Source organism: Propithecus coquereli, unplaced genomic scaffold, assembly GCF_000956105.1.
Source record: "Propithecus coquereli isolate 6110/MARCELLA unplaced genomic scaffold, Pcoq_1.0 Scaffold85, whole genome shotgun sequence".
In the NCBI taxonomy this organism is placed as follows: domain Eukaryota; kingdom Metazoa; phylum Chordata; class Mammalia; order Primates; family Indriidae; genus Propithecus; species Propithecus coquereli.
In genome coordinates, this window is record NW_012154729.1 from 3,821,294 (window position 1) to 3,838,992 (window position 17,699).

The 17,699-nt window shown below is 40.0% G+C and overlaps 1 protein-coding gene across 1 annotated transcript in view; it reads right to left on the reverse strand.

The window, feature by feature from the left end:
* Nucleotides 1–17,699, reverse strand: part of CFAP54 (cilia and flagella associated 54) — a 344,097-nt gene that overhangs the window by 54,845 nt on the left and 271,553 nt on the right. The window contains exon 66 of the mRNA XM_012663989.1: nt 15,940–16,014. Within this exon, the coding sequence (XP_012519443.1) occupies nt 15,940–16,014 (75 nt within the window). The remainder of the gene's footprint in view (nt 1–15,939; nt 16,015–17,699) is intronic.

Consider the following 17,699-nt stretch of genomic DNA (forward strand, 5'->3'; position numbering starts at 1 on the left):
TTTTTAGTTGTCCAGCTAATTTCTATTTTTAGTAGAGATGGGGTCTCACTCTTGCTCAGGCTGGTCTCGAACTCCTGAGCTCAAACGATCCACTCGCCTCGGCCTCCCAGAGTGCTAGGATTACAGGTATCAGCCACTACATCCAGCCTATATAATTCTTTTGTTATTGATTTCATTTAGTTCTGCTCTTACCTCAGTTATTTCTTTTCTTCTGCTGGCTTTGGATTTGGTTTGGTCTTCTTTTTCTAGTTCCGTGAGATGTGTTATTAGATTGTTAATTGGTGATCTTTCTGTCTGTTTCATGTAGGCATTTTAAGACTGTGAATTTTCCCTTGGGACTGCTTCTGTTGCATCCCACAGATTTTTATAATTTGTGTCCCCTTTGTCATTTAGTTCAAGGAACCTTTTGGTTTCAATCTTAATTTCATTATTGGCCCAATAATCATTCAGCAGCAGGTTGCTTAATTTTCATGACTTTGTGTAGGATTGAGTGTTTCTCTTGGAATTGATTTCTAGTTTTATTCCACTGTGGGCTTAGAAGATACATGGTATGATTTCTATTTTTTTTAATTTGTTGAGACATGTTTTGTGGCCTAAGATATGATCAGTCTTGGAAAATGTTCCATGTGCTGATGAGAAGAATGTATATTCAGTAGTTTTTAGGTAAAATATTCTGTAAACATTTGTTCGGCCCATTTGTTCTAGAGTTCCATTTAAGTCCAGTGTTTGTTTATTTTCTGGTTGGATAATCTGTCCAGCTCTGTCAGTGGGGTATTGAAGTCCCCGGAAATTATGATGCTTCCCTTTATCTCTCTGCTTAGATCTAGTATAATTTGCTTTATGAATCTGGTCGCTCCTGTGTTAGGTGAATAAATATTTAGGATCGTTAGGTCTTCTTGTTGATTTGCTCCCTTTATCATTATATAATGACCATCCTTGTCTTTCTTTACCATTGTCGATTTAAAGTCAATATTATCTGACATGAAAATGGCTACACTTGCTTTCTTTGGTTCTGGATGGAGGTCTTGGTTATAGATATCCTTAGTGTGGTAATTTTCTCAGTTGCTAGTGTTTGTAGGCGGTAGCAGTAGTGAGCTGCGTGGGGGGGAAGATTTCCTGTCTCTTGTTCATGAGGGAGGATGGAGGTCTTTGAAATCCTTTCTTTCCCCAGCCCCATGGTCTTCTTAACAGTGTGAATTATATTGGCACACCCAGTTTAATTTCTGAGAGAGTAGGTTGTGCTTATGGGTAAGAATCAACCACACCCTGTGTGATTGAGTCAGTAAATGTTTTAAAAGGCTATCCAAGTTATCCTCCCTGCCAGTAGGTGGTGCTTTCCAGATAGAACAAGCTGCACTGCTGTTTTGGGGATCTATGACTGGGTCTAACCCCTCAGGAGAAGCATGTGAATGCCCCAGGTGGTGGGTGGGGCCCTGGAGCTTCCAGGTAAATTCTTATTCTCCACTACAGCAGAGACAGGTTGGAGAGTAAGGCTGAGGCTCGGCAGGGCTGGGTCGGTTGAACCTGCTATTAGGTTCCATAAAAACTGGTAAGGTAGCTGTCTTAGCAGGGGCCAAAGGTCTCCCCCAAGCTGCTGGGAATAGCCACCAAGGAGGGACTAAAGTGCCCCACCAAGCCAAAAAGTCTGCTTGTGGGGACAGGTCATCTGAGATTCACAATCTGGCTGTAGGAGTCAGTTTTACTATTTCCCCCACTCCCTTGCTCTGCAGTCTCCTGACATCTGCCATAGACGGGAGCTCAAATTTGCTGAGTTCCCCAACAATGGCGCTATGGGCTAGGACCTCCTCTGTCCAGGATCCTGCCCTGGGCTGAGAGTGGGGCCTTCCTGTGAGGGGAGGAGTGCTCCACAAGTTTGCTGTGGCTTGGTACCTACACTGCACTCTCTTTTCAGTTCTGTCCATGTGGGCTCCCTTGCCTCCTGAGATTATTTCACAAATCTCCCCTCCATTCCCCCAAGCAATTCAATTAAGTCCTGGGGGTATGGGTTCTGGCCTGTGGGCCTGCCCCTGGATCTCCGAAGATCAATCCCTGACTGCCATGGAGAAGCATGTTGGTCCTGAGTTACCTATGGGGTGCTTAAGCAGGTTTGATGTCCCTCTGCTTTAGGGTATGCTCTGCCCTGATGGAGCACCCAGGCGAGCAGCACCAAGGAGGGCCAGTGAACAAGGAGCTCATAGTCCAAGCACTGCTTAGTCTTTAAGAGGAAAGGTTTGAGCCCCACTCTCCATGGAAGCTTTGGTGTGATGGACACACCAACAGAGAGGAAGTAGCTGCCCCTGACAGCCCTGGCTCAATTGTCTCTCTTGGCAGCTGTGGGTGGGGGAGGAGAACAAGAGGAAAGGAGTCTGAATGGAGTAAAGCTAGCACTCTGGTCATTTCTGTCCCTCTTTCCAGAAGGCAGCCCACCTGGAATGTCCAGGTTCTGGGCTCACACAGATCCCCCCGGACCCACTGGCCCCTGTGGATCCCTCAATCTGGGCCAGAGTTGGGAAACATTTATGTGGGAATGAGCGAGACAAAAACCAAGGAGCTGAAGCACCTTGGGGAGGACAAAGCTGCACAGTCGGTGGAGAAACAATATGGCGCCTGCCATCTCGGCTCAGGTCTGAGGTGACGGGAAGCAACCTCAAGGGGTCTGGCAGCCTGGTGATTTGTCCTCAAGAAGCTCCCAGTTCACTGGCAGCAGCCACTTTTGGGTTTGTGAGGGTACAAATGCTCTCCAGTACCTCAGGATCCTGCTGACTGCCAGAGATGTGTGGGAGGGAGAAATAAATCCCTCCACCCACCCTTTTCACCAGGCTCGAAGTCTCTCATAGATTGATCTCTGCTGATACATTGCTCCTTCTTATTCTGCTCCACAAACTTCTTCCCATGGACTGTCTGATAGGTTCTGGCACTTTTCACTTGGAATTATACCTGATCTGTGGTGGGGTTTGTTGTTGTTTTGTTTTTGGTTTTGGTTTTTTCCTTTTTCACTTAAAACTATTCCTTCTTTCTGAGATGATCTGGCCACTGATGTCTCTGGTCGGCCATCTTGTCTCTTCTCTTCCTAGTGTCAGAACTGAATTGAATCATTAAACACCCATTTGGTGTCAGAGAGTCAAAGAGCTGCTTGGTGTCAGGAAAACCCACACAACTGTCATACCTGGTATTATGCAAACCAGGACAGTGCTTGTCTAATGAATGTCCTTGGGGCCATTGGTGCCTTTTGCACCTTGACACCCATTCATACCCCACCCCAGGTGCACCCAAGGCACTACTTGATTAAAAGTGATAGAGTCGACAGTGTTACCTCCATTATGGATACATGCTCTTCATAGGGAACTATTTAAGAAAGCAATCCTTTAAGACCAAAAGAGACCCTTAAGAAAATAGTGAACATTTAGGCCATACATACCCAGGCTTATCCTAACTGCTCAAGACTCCAAGGCCCAAAGAAAAGAGCCTTTGACATCTGACATCCTATTGTACAGAAAAAACAGCTTCTCTCTTTCCCCAGGAAAGCATTTTGGACATAGAAAGAAGTAATAAAGGGTCCCAAACAGGGAAAATTCCCTTTAAAATGTCAAAAGCTCTAATTAGAACAGGAAGATACATTATATAACCAACAACCCCACAATAAAGTGTATAGGGTGTAGAGGCTTAATGCAAGTTCAGAGCCAGTGGTTCAGGGCTTATAATCAGGGGTTGAAAGGAAAATTTAAGGGAAAAGTTTCCTTGGACAGAAAATTTAACAGAAATGTTTATATTCAATATGTTATAAAACTGAATGTCTATTCCTTATTCTCTGTGGAGATGTGAGAATATAAGTTCTGATGTAGTACTTATATGTGATTAATAATATCATTACTTTTATTCTCAGAGGATGGTTTTAAAGCTTTGCTAAGACCTCATTTTTATACCCTGGGAAAACAGTTTCTGTGAGAAAGGAAGCCTGCATTTATTGACCTGATATATGCTAGAATCATTGTTTTATAGAGTTTTATTTCATTTGTAAATGAACTGTTATAATGGAGGTCAAAAGAAAATGTGATTGAACTATGGGTCACATTGTATAATATATTTTTAATCATGAGTGGGTGACACGTTTTTGAAGTTTTTCCTCTTACTTCTACATTGCAAAATAAACTTTAAGCTAGAAAGTATGTTTCCTCATTCCTTTACACTCTCCTAATTCCAATAAATAAAGATTAATTGAACATTCTTGTGTATTAACCACTGGTCAGAGATCTTCATTTTTTCATTTTTTAAGTCATTGTTGCAGCTCAGGTTCCTGGGAAGCAGACTGTCACATAGAACTTAGTTTTCAGGAAGTTTATTAGTATCAGGGAATACCCTTGGGATCAACATCCCTGGGGAAAGAGAAAGAAGCAGGGTTAGGAAGAGGGAGAAGTTGGGCTGCAATACAGTCACAACAAAGGGTTCGGCCAACCCCATGGGGAGCTGTGAGGCTGGAGTGGTCCTTCAGAGTTAACCTGAAATTGGGGTTGGGCTGGAGGGGTTGGGTCTTTGTGCCCCCATATCAACTGGTAATTGGATGCAGGCCTCCCCCCAGGAAGGGTACATGTCCTTTAGCCAAAAGCAATTCCCAGAGAATGCTGAGAGCTGAGGGCTGCTATCTAGCACATTTCCAGAGCTGGGAAGATGAATTTTTCAGTCCTGATGGAGAGCTGGGTAGCTCAATTCAGGAGCCACGGCAGACATGAATATTTAATTCAGTGGTTAATTATAGTTCCATTAAATAAATGGCAATATGGCAAAATGCATAATAGTATATAACCAATACAAGCTGAGGGAGATTTAAAGTAATAACTAAGAATTCCTATACCAAATTTCCAGAGGTTTCTTTTCTGGGTCATGGTCAAACAAGCCTAATACATTTCCAGCAACACTCCTAGTACTTGCTTGATTTGATTACCCATAGGAATATTCCCTGCTCTAAAGTGTGAGAAGAACTAGAGATTAAAGAAGAGTAGGAATTAGATTCAAAAGTAATACCTTCCTACAAACTTCAATATGAAGACATTCAATAATTTCACCTGAATCCTAGCTTTACTTGAGAAATTCTGTATGGGAGCTCTAGTGCTTCCCATAAAATTTCCAAAAGCTGAAGGTGGAAAAGTGTGGGTGTGCAGAGAGCCACTGAGCCCCTGGGAGGAGCAAGAGACTGAGTCGGGTGGGAGTGTGGAGGCTGCACAGAGCAGGGCATTTCAGGGAGAGACTCTGACTTGCCAATGGTGACAGACACGGTGGGAAGGAGTTCAGAGCACAGTCAGGTGCTAGGGGAGAGGCAGTGCTGTAGTGGTTGGAGATGTGTTCTGAGCAGCCAGGATGCCTGGCCATAGACCCTGGCTCTGTCACTAACCAGCTGAGGGACCTTGGGAAAGTCCCTTAAAGTTTCCAGGTCTCAATTTCTCACATGTACAAAATTATAATATGTAATATTATAACAGTATCTACCTTAACCAGAAACAGGAATCTAAAGTCACATGCTTAACTTCAGAAGGTACTTGTGTATTAGTTTCCTACTCCTGTTGTAGCAAATTTACCACACACTTAGTGGCTTACAACAACATACATTTATTCTCTTCCAGCCCTGGAGGTCAGAAACCTGAAATCAGTTTCACTGGGCTAGCATCAAGGTATCAGCACGGCTGGTTCCTTCTGGGCACTCTAAAGGGAGAATCTATTTCCTAGCCTTTTTCAGCTTGTAGAGGTTGCCTGTATTTCTTGACTCGTGGCCCCTTTCGTTATCTTCAAAGCTCATCACTCCAGTCTCTGCCCCCATCATTGCATGGCCTTCTCCCCTTCTGTTGTGACATTTCCCTCTAGCTCCCTCTTGTAAGGACACTTGTGATTACATTTAGGGATCACCTGGATAATCTGGGATAATCTCCCCATCTCAACATCCTTAACTTAATCATATCTGCAAAGTCCCATTTGTCATATTAGGTAACAGGTTTCCGGGATTACGTTGTGGTCTTCTCTGGAAGGCCACTGTTCAGCCTACTACAATGTGTCATGAAATGAGATGGTTTAGTCAATAAAAATATCATATTTATATTACATCTGATCAACAGAGTTTTGATAATTGAAGTTACTGGATATTTCTATTTCAAAATTAATAGCATTCCTACAAATGCCTATTTGTGCCAGAAGTTATCAGCTTTTACTAAACTATATACTTGCTCCTCTACAATGCTCTATATCTCATCCTTGCATGTGGGGTTGAGACCAACAGGATATAAGCAGAAATGACTATAGTAACCACTCCAGGCTGGCTCTTAGAAATGGTCCCCCTAATCTATTGTCCAAATTACAACACTTTTCAAAGTAAAAGGAATTCATATACTTATGAACCATAACTCCAACTCAACAGGTATAAATTTTGTGACTGTGTTAGGCAAACCAGGATGTATGGTCACACTCTGAGAAAATATCCTGTGAAAACCCCTACCCCTCTCTTCTCCTGCAGTGGTTTCCTTGGAGGCCATGCAGTGCAGACAGCATAGTTACAAGCTGAAGGAGAGTTGTCCAACCCTCACTGGACTTTGCATGAGAAAGAAACAAACCTTTATTGCCACTGCCATTGGGGGCTTATTTGTTAGCATAGCATAGCCTACTCTATCTTGACTAAAACTCTCATGCCCTGGCAAACTTGTTTTTCCTTCATTGTATTTCTGAAATTCCAGTAAGGGTTTAACTGCACTTAAATTTCAGGGATTTGAATCTCAGCAGCAAAGTAAAGGAAGAAAAGCTGTAACTGGGAACTCTGACACTGGGTTCCCCCCTGAAGGTCTCTGTGAGGTCTGTCTATAGGCTTTTGACCTGGAATACAGAAATGAAAACTCCAGACTTCTCACAATACTTGGCATTTCTTGATGCTTTTTATGAAGGAGCTCACTGGGCTTAACTTCTGGCCACTAGGATGAGAAGGCGCTTTTTTAGAGCAAAGGCTTTATAAAGAACATGAACTGAAGTTTACATTTTGTTCCTGAGACTTTGTCGCCTGGAATCAAAGCATGACAGGCTTTGTTAGTTAGCAGCTCCCACTGCAGTAGCAAACCGGAGGGCAGACCTTATGTGCACAGCGTGGAAAGAAATCCTGCTCACACTGACTTCTTTATTCACATCAGAATACGCCACCAGCAGCTGCAAACCGGTCTTACGAGGCTGCCAACACTGACTGGCAATTTCTTATAGCAAATCTGAAAGAGTCTGTGATTTACAAAGAAATTTCACATACATTATTTTATTTAACTCTTTTTAGTATTTCTAACTTGAACAACCAGCCTTTGTCAGTTAATATTAATAAGCGGATGTGAAAAATAAAAGGGCAAGAAAACAGGGGTAGGGAGGAGAGAAGAGGAAGAGGAAAAAGGGTGAGGGTAGGTGGTGGAGGAATACCTTCACTGAGCGCTTACTATCGACTATGTGTCAAGTATCGCTTTGAGCTAATGATAATTCTGTTGCCAACATAAAAAGTGCTAATATTCATAAAGATTTTCTTGTTCATCAAGAGGATGGCTTAATGGCTCTCCATGGAATCATGCTGAATGGAAAAAGGCCAATCTCAAGGCTTTCATATTGTATTGTTCCTTTCATGTAACATTCTTGAAATGACAAAACTGGAAATGGAGGACAGAGCGGTGGTTGCCAGGGGTTAAGGCGGAGGTGGGCAGGGGCAGTGGGTGCGGCTATAAAGGGGCAACAAGAGGAATCTTTGCAGTGATAGAAATCTTCTCTATCTTAACTGAATCAATGTCAATATTCTGGGTTTGATATTGTGCCATAGTTTTTCAAGATATTATCATTGAGGAAAATTGAGTAAAGGGTACACAGGATCTCTGTATTACTTCCTATAACTGAATGTGAGTCTCTACAATTATCTCAAAATAAATAGTTTAATTTAAAATGATGGGTTGAAAAAGAACATCAAAGATACATATAATATATTAAATCGTCATTTACTTTTTGAAAATTAGCCAACATTTAGATAGGCTCAGAGTCACTAATAAAGAAAGTTACTAATGGTCAGATGAACAAATGATTCATTTCACATTACTTTAAGGCTCAGAAAAATAAAGATGATCACGGTGTACTGAATGCTTCCCACTGACATTGTCCTGGTACTCTAGTAAATGTGTTAAATACTGCTTCCTATGTAATCCCACGTGAGGAGTAGCTTTCACCAATTTGCAGGTAAGGAAGTGAAGACTAGGAAAGTAACCAGCTCATTGTCACACAACCAATAGGTAATGGAATCAAGAAACAAACCACGATTTTATCTGCTAAGATACATTGCTTCTGAGACTTTCAACAGAATCTAAGTGACATGAGGTCTTTCAGGATAATGACTTTGTCCACAAGGGCAAAACTGGGACTAGAACTTGAGCTGAGTGCTCTTCCCATCATACTACGCTACTATAGGTGGCTGAGAAAAGAACATAATGGCATTGGCACCTGAGATATAGGTGGGATAAGTGCACAAATCTCAAATGGCTAATGTCCAAAGTAAACAAGGGAAATGGATAAATTTACACCTGTATCTTCTTTATTTTTTTAAATGTAAAGAATATTTGTCAAGAGAATTTCCAAAGGTTTGTTAATTGATTCAGATCCATGAGGCAAAACTCAAATATCCTCCTAAAATGAAAACATAATTCCATTGTTAAGGGTCAGTTTTTTAATCAAGGCAAAACTGTTTAGTAAAATGAATGAAGGAAATGAAAGCAAACATTTAACTTTGTTTTCAGCAAAATAGAAAGGAAGGAACAGATTTGCTAATGATACCCCTGTCTCTCACCTCTTTTGAAGGCATACAAAGTGACTAAATTTCAGGAAATTGTCCCTTTGAGGCTGAAGTACAGTTGTATCCCCAGAACAAGGCCAGGCTTGGTTTATTAGGGAATGCACACACTTCTCATCACTTTTATAGTATTAATAAATGCATAATATCAGGTTCATGATAATATCTCAATTTAAATTGTATCCAAGTATTACATCCCCAAATTGCACATCTAACAAAAGCGAGACTGGTACTTTGAGTACAGATAACACAAAAGCTCTAGGTTCCTTGATGAAGGAGAGCATATTTCACCTTGACACTATTGCTCGCAAATCTCTAAGATGAGCATTTTGGAAATGCTATAAACAGCTTAGCCTTTTCTTAGCATTTTGAAGAGCACATTAATAGCCTGGCCTTTTCTTAAGGGCTTTCTTTTTCCCTTAGCCAAATTTGACAGAAGTGAATACTGAGTGGATGGCATCAAAGTCAGTGCTGTGTTTTAAAAGCAATGTGGAACTGATGTCATCTGGCATTGTCTTCAAAAGAATATGAGAATATTAAGTGGATGTCTCATGAACTTACATACAAAGGATACTCTTCACTTGAGGATAGAATGGTAATGTCTCACAAAAGAAAGATGTAATTATAGATGCCATAAAATCTATTTAGACATCTCTTGCTTGGCAGAAGGAAAAAGAGAGAGAAAGAGAAAAGAAGAAGAAAAGAAAAACTGCAACTCTCAACTTAACCAAAAGAAGTTTTATTAATATAATTAATTTTTTAATATTTACTAAATACCTACTACAGAATATGCGGAACTTTGTGTTCAATGCTGTAAATGACAGTTTAGAGAGTAATGTCATAATTACCATTTGGGAAGTTTTGTTAAAAAGAAACCAAGAGGCATATGGTAGTATAATAAAATTAGCCAATTGAAATTAAATAGCACCACTTGCTAAGATTTAATACCCTAAAAAAAGTTACGTGGAAGCTGTCCCACATAAATAGGGACACATGCAAACCCCATCCAATACCCAGAAAGACTGCATAGGTTATTTCAAAGGGTGCTTTGAGAATCCACCTAGTTTATCCTCTACCCTATGGGTATAAACACACTCAGCAACTCCATTACAGTTACCTAGCATATTTGGGGATGGTTACTAATTTTAAAAATTACCTAAGCAGGTTGCTAGCAAGAGCCTCTGCTCAGAGGAGGAATAGGCCTAGAAATTGGAAGTCTTTTTGGATCTTGTGGCAGATTGTATTTTCCCACAATGACTGCAAAAATAGCTCCCAATCCACATGCCCTTCTTAAAATTTGACTTTGACTCCTCCGATGAAGGGGTGGAGTCTATGTCCAATCTTGAATCTGGGTGGATTTTGGACTAGTGGGAAGAGTCATTATGTAATTTCAAGGCTAGGGCATAGACAGTGATAGAGCTTCTGCCTGGTTTTCTTGGGAGGCTCACTTTTGAAGTCTAGCCACCATGCTGTGAAGAGACCCAACCAGCCACAGAGAGGTCATGTGTCATGTTCCAGACCATAGCTCAAGCCGTGTTCCCAGCCCACAGCTGACAAGCCAACACGAGACCAAAATGAGCCTTTGGTGATTCCAACCCCCAGCAGTTGAGTCATCCTCAATCTTCTAGTCTTCCCAGCCAAAGCCACAGATACCGTGGAGCAGAGAGAACTTGCCCCACTATGCCCTTCCCAATATGTGACTCACAGAATCCTTGAGCCTAATAAAATGGAAGTCGTTTTATGCACTAAGTTGAGCTTTGTTACATAATGAAAGTAACAAGAACAGATGAGAATGGGAATGTATGTGGTTCAAAGTGACACATGCAGCCATTCCTAGCACTTGCATTATTCCAGCCTCTCTTTTGTGAGTGTACTCAGAGGGTTCATCCTAAGCATTATGTTGTTCTTCTGCTACAGCCACTCCTCAGGGAAACAAATCTACTTGCAAGGGTCTTATTCCAAGTGAACTCAGGTAGGTCTTCATCTCTCTTAGAAGATCATCCCTCAACCCTCTGCCCTAGTCCAATAGTAGATAAACTTGTCACTACTTAATTGGGAAAATTAAAACCATGTGGTGAACTGACCAGCTTCTCTTGCCCTTTTCTTACAAACTTATTTACATCCTTCCCTACCTTGATCTGCTACCCAGAGGCCCAGAGAGAGGTGTTTTTCCTCTCCTTCCGGTCAACTATCTTGCGTTCCCTACCATCTCCTATAGGGCCTTGCTCAATCATTTGTCCTTCTCTCTCCCAGACAGGCAACCTCTACCTCTCCTAATTCTTTTCCCTTATGATCACTCATATCCTAACACCCTCTCTTGACTCTGTCTCCCTCTAGCTGTTTTTCTACCCTTTCAAACCTTCTTAAAGGTTAATCTACACTTGCAGCCTTCACATTCTCACTGTCACTCCTCAACTCCCTGTAGCATCTGCTCCCACTATTCTAGTAAAACATTCACTGGGTGTAGGTTAGTTAAAAATGCAGATCCTGGATTTGAGCAGACCTATATTTGACTCCTGCCTCCTCCTCTTATCGAGCTGTGAGACCTTGAGCATTCTGCTTCACTTTCCTGTGCATCAGTTTCCCCATCTCTAAAACAGGTTAGGGTTCTTGTAATGCTAAATATTTAAAACATTTAACAATGTCTGCACATGCCATCTGCTCAATAAATATTAACTATTATTATCACTAGCAATAGTAGTATTTGCATTTCTTGACTATTATCATTTGTCAAGTACTATGCTTGGTTTGGTTTAAACTCTTGAATTAAAAAACAAATTCTGCTAATTTCATGCAGCCAAGAGAAACTACTTTGCAATGTCCTCATATAATGCCTCTGATATCGTGGCCCAGGTTAGCCTTTTCCACCTTTAACCAGGATCTGCTTTTAGAAACCTCCTCTCCATAGTGATTCTGTACGATTCTAGTTATTTCAATTCATACACACAGATACATGTGCATGCAAATTTATTTGTATCATGTGGATGATAAGAAAATATTTAATTTAGCTGTCTGCAGGAACTTTAATCTATGCTGTCTTTACTGCAACAAAAGTGTTTTACACTGGTGTTCTCTATGCAGCTGGTAGTCAATAATTGCTGATGAACAGAGTTTGTATAAAAGGACTCAGTCCATTCCATGGTCAGTCACAGCAAGACCAGAAGGAATATTTTTAGCATCATGTTTGAATCCTACCTGACAACTTGTGAACTGCAATACTTCAAACCTACACAGGCAATTAAAAATGCTTTTTATTGCTGCCTCACCAGAAATCATACCTAATGGTTATTGATATTCTGTGATTAATCACTAAGAAGGTTAGCATGGGGCACTCATTCTCCTCCTTCATCTTCTTGCTATTCTCAGTTTCTTTGTGTCACAAGCTGTGTATGTCAATATTTACTTTAATTAGGAAGAGGTAATATAGGAAAGGATAATTTGTAATAGCTATGTTCAGTAAGAAACCAAATTGCACATCAAGATCTCATGCCAGTGACAAAAATAGCTTCACTAAGGCATGCAATTTTGTTTATCCAACAATTTACTTCTTGGGCCAGCTCATAAATGTCCACATCCCATCTCAGCACTGTTAGTTAGTCTTGCTTTCAGTGGAAGTACAGCATGGGATTCGACTGGGAGCCACCTTCTTTTGGATGGGTGACTCTTTTGCCACCAGGATCTCATGTTGGGATCCTGCACACTGACCTAATTCCTGTAGGATTCAACAGTAATCTACCTTACAGGCAAAGAAAATAGTTCCTATTTTTTCTCTACCTTTAATACTTTTCCTCTCCTTTTCTTTCTTTCCTTTCCTTTTTTTTTTTTCCTGAGACAGGGCTTTACCTGTCACCCAGGCTAGAGTGCAGTGGCATGATCACAGCTCACTGCAGTCTCAAACTCCTGGACTCACGTGATCCTCCCACCTCAGCCTCCTGAGTAGCTGGGACTACAGGCACAGGCCACTATGCCCAGCTAATTTTTAAATTTTGTTTGTAGAGATGAGGATCTTGCTATGTTGCCCAGGCTGGTCTTGAACTTCTGGCCTCACGCGATCCTCCTGCTTCAGCCTCCCAAAGTGCTATGATTACAGGCAGGAGCCACCACACCCATCCCTTTCTCTCCTTTTCTATAAATATTTCAAAACAAATTCGTATCCTAAAAATCTGATTGAAATTAGTTGAGTAAGGGATGAAGAATTTATGCAGGGGGGCTAAAACCGTGGGGAGGAGGATAATGATGATGATGAGGATTACACAGCTAATATTTACTGAACAATTATTTATACTAGGCCTGTGACAAATACTTAAAGGACATTATTTGCTTTAATCCTCACAACAACTGTGAGAGGCTGGAGTTATTACTCCATCTTACATATGAGAAAACTGAGGCTTAGGGAAGTTAAATAACTTGTCTAAGTTCACACAACTAAGAAGACTCAAGGCTGGGATTCCAATCTAGATCTATCAGAAGCCAAAGCCCACTGACATCATAAATCATGTGTCTTATGATAACAAATTTTTTGTAAACTATTTTTAACTACAGTTTGCCCAAAATTATATTTAAGCTTGATTTTATTATCAATGGTCTATCACAGTAAATCTATACATTTCCTTAAGAAAAAATTAAGTTCCCCATTTAAAAAGTAGAAAAAAGACATAAATAGCCAAATGCATAAATAAAGCAAAGATTAAATTTCAGGTGTTCAAAACTAAACGAAATTCAATTCGATTCGAGAGAAGGGACCAAGTGATGTGGTGTACAAGTCACTGTAAGAACTCAAAGATGAATAGAGCAGCACCCCTGCCCGAGAAGCTAATGACCTAATGGGAAGCACACAGTATAATATTTCAGGTCTTCCTTCACATGTCACCTCCTCAGAGAAGTCTTCCCTGACAACTGTATCTAAACTGTGACCCCATTCCCTGTCACTGTCTGTCACAGGGTCCAGCAAACGTTTTCTGTGAAGGACAAGACAATAAATAATTTAGACTTTGTGGATTCTCTGCCAAAACTACCAACTCTGCTATTGTACTGTGAAAGCTGCCTTAGACCATAAGTAAATGAATGAACAAGGAAGGCTGTGTTCCAATAAAACTTTATTTACAAAACAGGCAGTGGCCAGATATAGTTCACAGGCTGTAGTTTGCTTACCACTACTCTAACATATCTCTCTGATTTTTACCTTCATAGCACTTAAGAAAATCTGAAACTGCCTTGCTTGTTAATTTGTTTACTGTTTATTTCCTGCTGCTAAAATGGCAGCTCCAGAAGAGCGGGATCCTTGCTGCTTGTTCACAGCTAGCTCTCCAGTGCCTAGAAAGGAGTTCCTGACGCAGAGGCAGTGTCAGGAATGTTCACTCTAAACACTCTAAACATTCATTGACTGGCTAAATGAATGTATACCATTTTGCAAAAAGAGAAACACAAATTGTCGATAAACATGTGAACTCTATTTGGCCTTAATAATAATAAGTTAATAACATAGTATTTTTCACTTCTCAGATTCATAATCATTAGAAGAGAAAGAGCAGGAGGAGGAGGAAGAAAATTAGTACAGATGCGTAGGAGGGTAAAGTGGTCCTCTCATCTACTATTGATAACAGAGAAAATTGCTGTAACATTTCCAGAGGGTCATTTGCTATTATATAATAAAAGATACATACCAATTCAAAAATGGACAAAGGATTGAATAGACATTTCTCTAAAGATTTACAAATAGCCAATAAGCCCATGAAAAGATTCTCAACATCAAAAGTCATTAAGGAAATGCAAATCAAAATCACGAGCTACCACTTCACACCCATTCGGATGGCTATTATAAAAAATAAAAAATGGAAAATAATAAATGTCGGAGAGAATGTGCAAAAATTGGTATCCTTGTGGAGTGTTGGTGGGAGTATAACTTGTTCAGCTGCTGAGGAAAACAGTTTGGGAGTTCCACAAAACATTAAACAGAATTATATGATCCAGCAATTCCACTCCTAGGCAAACACCCCAAAGAACAGAAAGCAAATACTTGTACACCTATGTTCATAGCAATATTATTTACAATAGCCAAAAGGCGGAAACAAACCCAATGTCCATTAATAGATAAGTTGATAAACAAATGTGCTATATATACACAATGGAATATTGTTCTATCTTTAAAAAGAATAAAATACTAATATACACTACAACGTGGACAACTCTGAAAACATTATGCTAAATGAAATAAGCCAGACACAAAAGGACAAATAGTGTATGATTCCATTAACATGAGGTATCTAGACTAGGCAAATTCATAAAGATAGGAAGTAGAATGGAGGTTACCAAGAGTTGGGGGAGGAGGGAGTGGAGAGTTATTGTTTAATGGGGATGAAGTGTCTATTTGGGATAGTGAAAAAATTCTGGAGATAGATGGTAGTAATGGTTACACAACATTGTGAATATACTTAATGCCACTGAACTGTATACTTAAAAATGGTTAAAATTGTAAAATTTATATTATGTGTGTCTTATAATGAAAAATGTATGTATGCTTTTTTTAACTCTAAAATCAAATTCCTAAGAATTAACTCTGAGGAGATAATGCAGAAGGGCAAAATATGTAAGTACCAGAATCCATTAACTTCAACAGCCATCAATAAAGATTTAGCTATGTAAATCTTTTTTACGTAGCTATGTAAATTTGTTGCACCTGGCACAACAAATACATAAAAAAGACAATTATGCAGGCATTAAATATGACAAGGTAGACTTTTCATACAAAAACACCTCCATGAAATTATTGTTCAATGAAAAAAACAAGTTATAGAATGCGTGTAAAATATGATCCCGTTGATGTAAAAATTCTAAAGCTTATTTATACATGGAGAAAAATTCTAGATATTCTCCAAAGGTTAATAGAGGTTATTCTCTGAATGGTAGATTTGAGATGATTTTTAAATTACAAAGAATGTTGTAACCAAAATAACATGCTATTGTAAACTCATATTTATCACTTTTTCACATTAATTAAGGTGAGTTAGGCCCTTGATACTTAAAATCAGATGATTTCTATATTTCCATTTCCACAGCAATAATAATACTTTTAAGTCAATCAGATACAGTTTTAAAGAAAAAGTACGTACCTCAGATAGTGGTGTTAAATCTTTATCATTCAAAAACAGAGATACTATTTCAGAGCAACACTGAATAATCATGTGCTAGAAATAAGAAGAGGATAATATAGTAAGGTTGATAAATATTGGTAAAATATTGCATATTTAATTTTAAACTATTTTATTTCATTTGTCTGTTCTTGATCATCACCTAACCCTGTTCCCAGGAAAAGACAGAGGGACTCAGAAGTCACAATCCCTTAAGTAATTAAGCTTATTTGAATTCTTCTTAATTGTAATTACAGATGGCCACAAAATATAAGATCTGCAATTAATCATGAATAATATGTTATTTTAGGATTCTTTCCCTGCACATTCTCTGTTGACATGTTACAGAGGAGTAACAAGTAAAGTAATTCACACCAAAATAATATTTTGAAAAATCACTTTTCTTCTGAGATGAGAGCCCTGGAATAAAGAGTTTCAGATCCCTGAAAGGGGCTTGAGCAGGGAAGAATGACTGGGGATTGGGCAAGAAATGGGAAGAGCGAATGGCAAGGAAGAGAGCGGGTCGAGAGCATGCATGCACCGTCTACTGTGTGGACACAGTCGAGCTCATGCGCGGACCTCGGACCCACGACGGACTTGCCCATAGGCAGGGTTGACTCCCCCAGATTCCCTGTCATTATGATTTCATGTCAGGAAGGACAACAGAGGAGAACCACAGGCAGTTCTGGCTGTATGAGTTGAGGTCCGGTGCCGAGTTGGAGAGGGCAGCTATTGGGCCGGATGTGAGCAGGGGCGGAGCAGCGGAACTCACTGCCCCTGGGGGACCGAGTGCAGCCTTGGCTTCCACCCGCAGGTTCCGTTTCCTGTGAGGCCCATTGTGTTTCCTTTCCAGGCCTTGTCTATGCCAGAGCATATCTACCGCACCCTGAGTACTGCCTTCCCACCAAGCCTGATTGACTGGAGCCAGGGTAAGTAGTTTTTCCTTCACTTACAACTAAAGGAGTTGTGACTACAGAACCATCAGAGATAAACTGTGCCTACTGCCCAATGTTGCCAGTGTCCAGCCTCATAAAGTAACAACTCATTTTTATGATAGTATTAATATATGATGTACTAGCCTTCAGAATAGAGTGATAAAAGCACCGTAATTTTAAAATTATAACTGAGTAATGCTAGTTAAAACTTTACAATAAAGGAGAAACAATGAACTCACGGCCCAAAACCTTGTTCTGAGTTTTCATAGCTGCTTAAACATGAAAAAGATCAAATTTTAGAATTCCAAACCTATAGATAATTCAATTTGATTTAATGAATATATTTAAGATAGTATATTAGGTGCCATGGGACACAAAGATGAAGAAACAGACCCTCTCCCTACAAAATTTACAATTACTGAGAAAAATAGATTTGTACACAACTAAATGAAATACCAAGTAGAATATGTCAGAACACAGGTACTTATGACGTGTCATAGGATCCTAGAGATAGGACAGAGTAATTCCTCATACTATGGACAGAGAAGACCTCCTGGAAGAAGAGTTATATGAACTGAGCCTTGAAAGAATAGTAGAATTTCAACTGGCAGAGAACAGGGACCAGGGCATTTGAGGTGGAGAGAGCTCTATGTAAGCAATGAGCAGTGACATCCAAGGGACATATGGAATCTTATATGGCCTTTACTGCATGTGTGTATAGGAAGCATAGCAGTGAGAGTGGTGAGAAATAAGACTGAAGACGTAAATTTTGAACAGGTCACGTAAAAGTAAGGAATTTGGATTTTG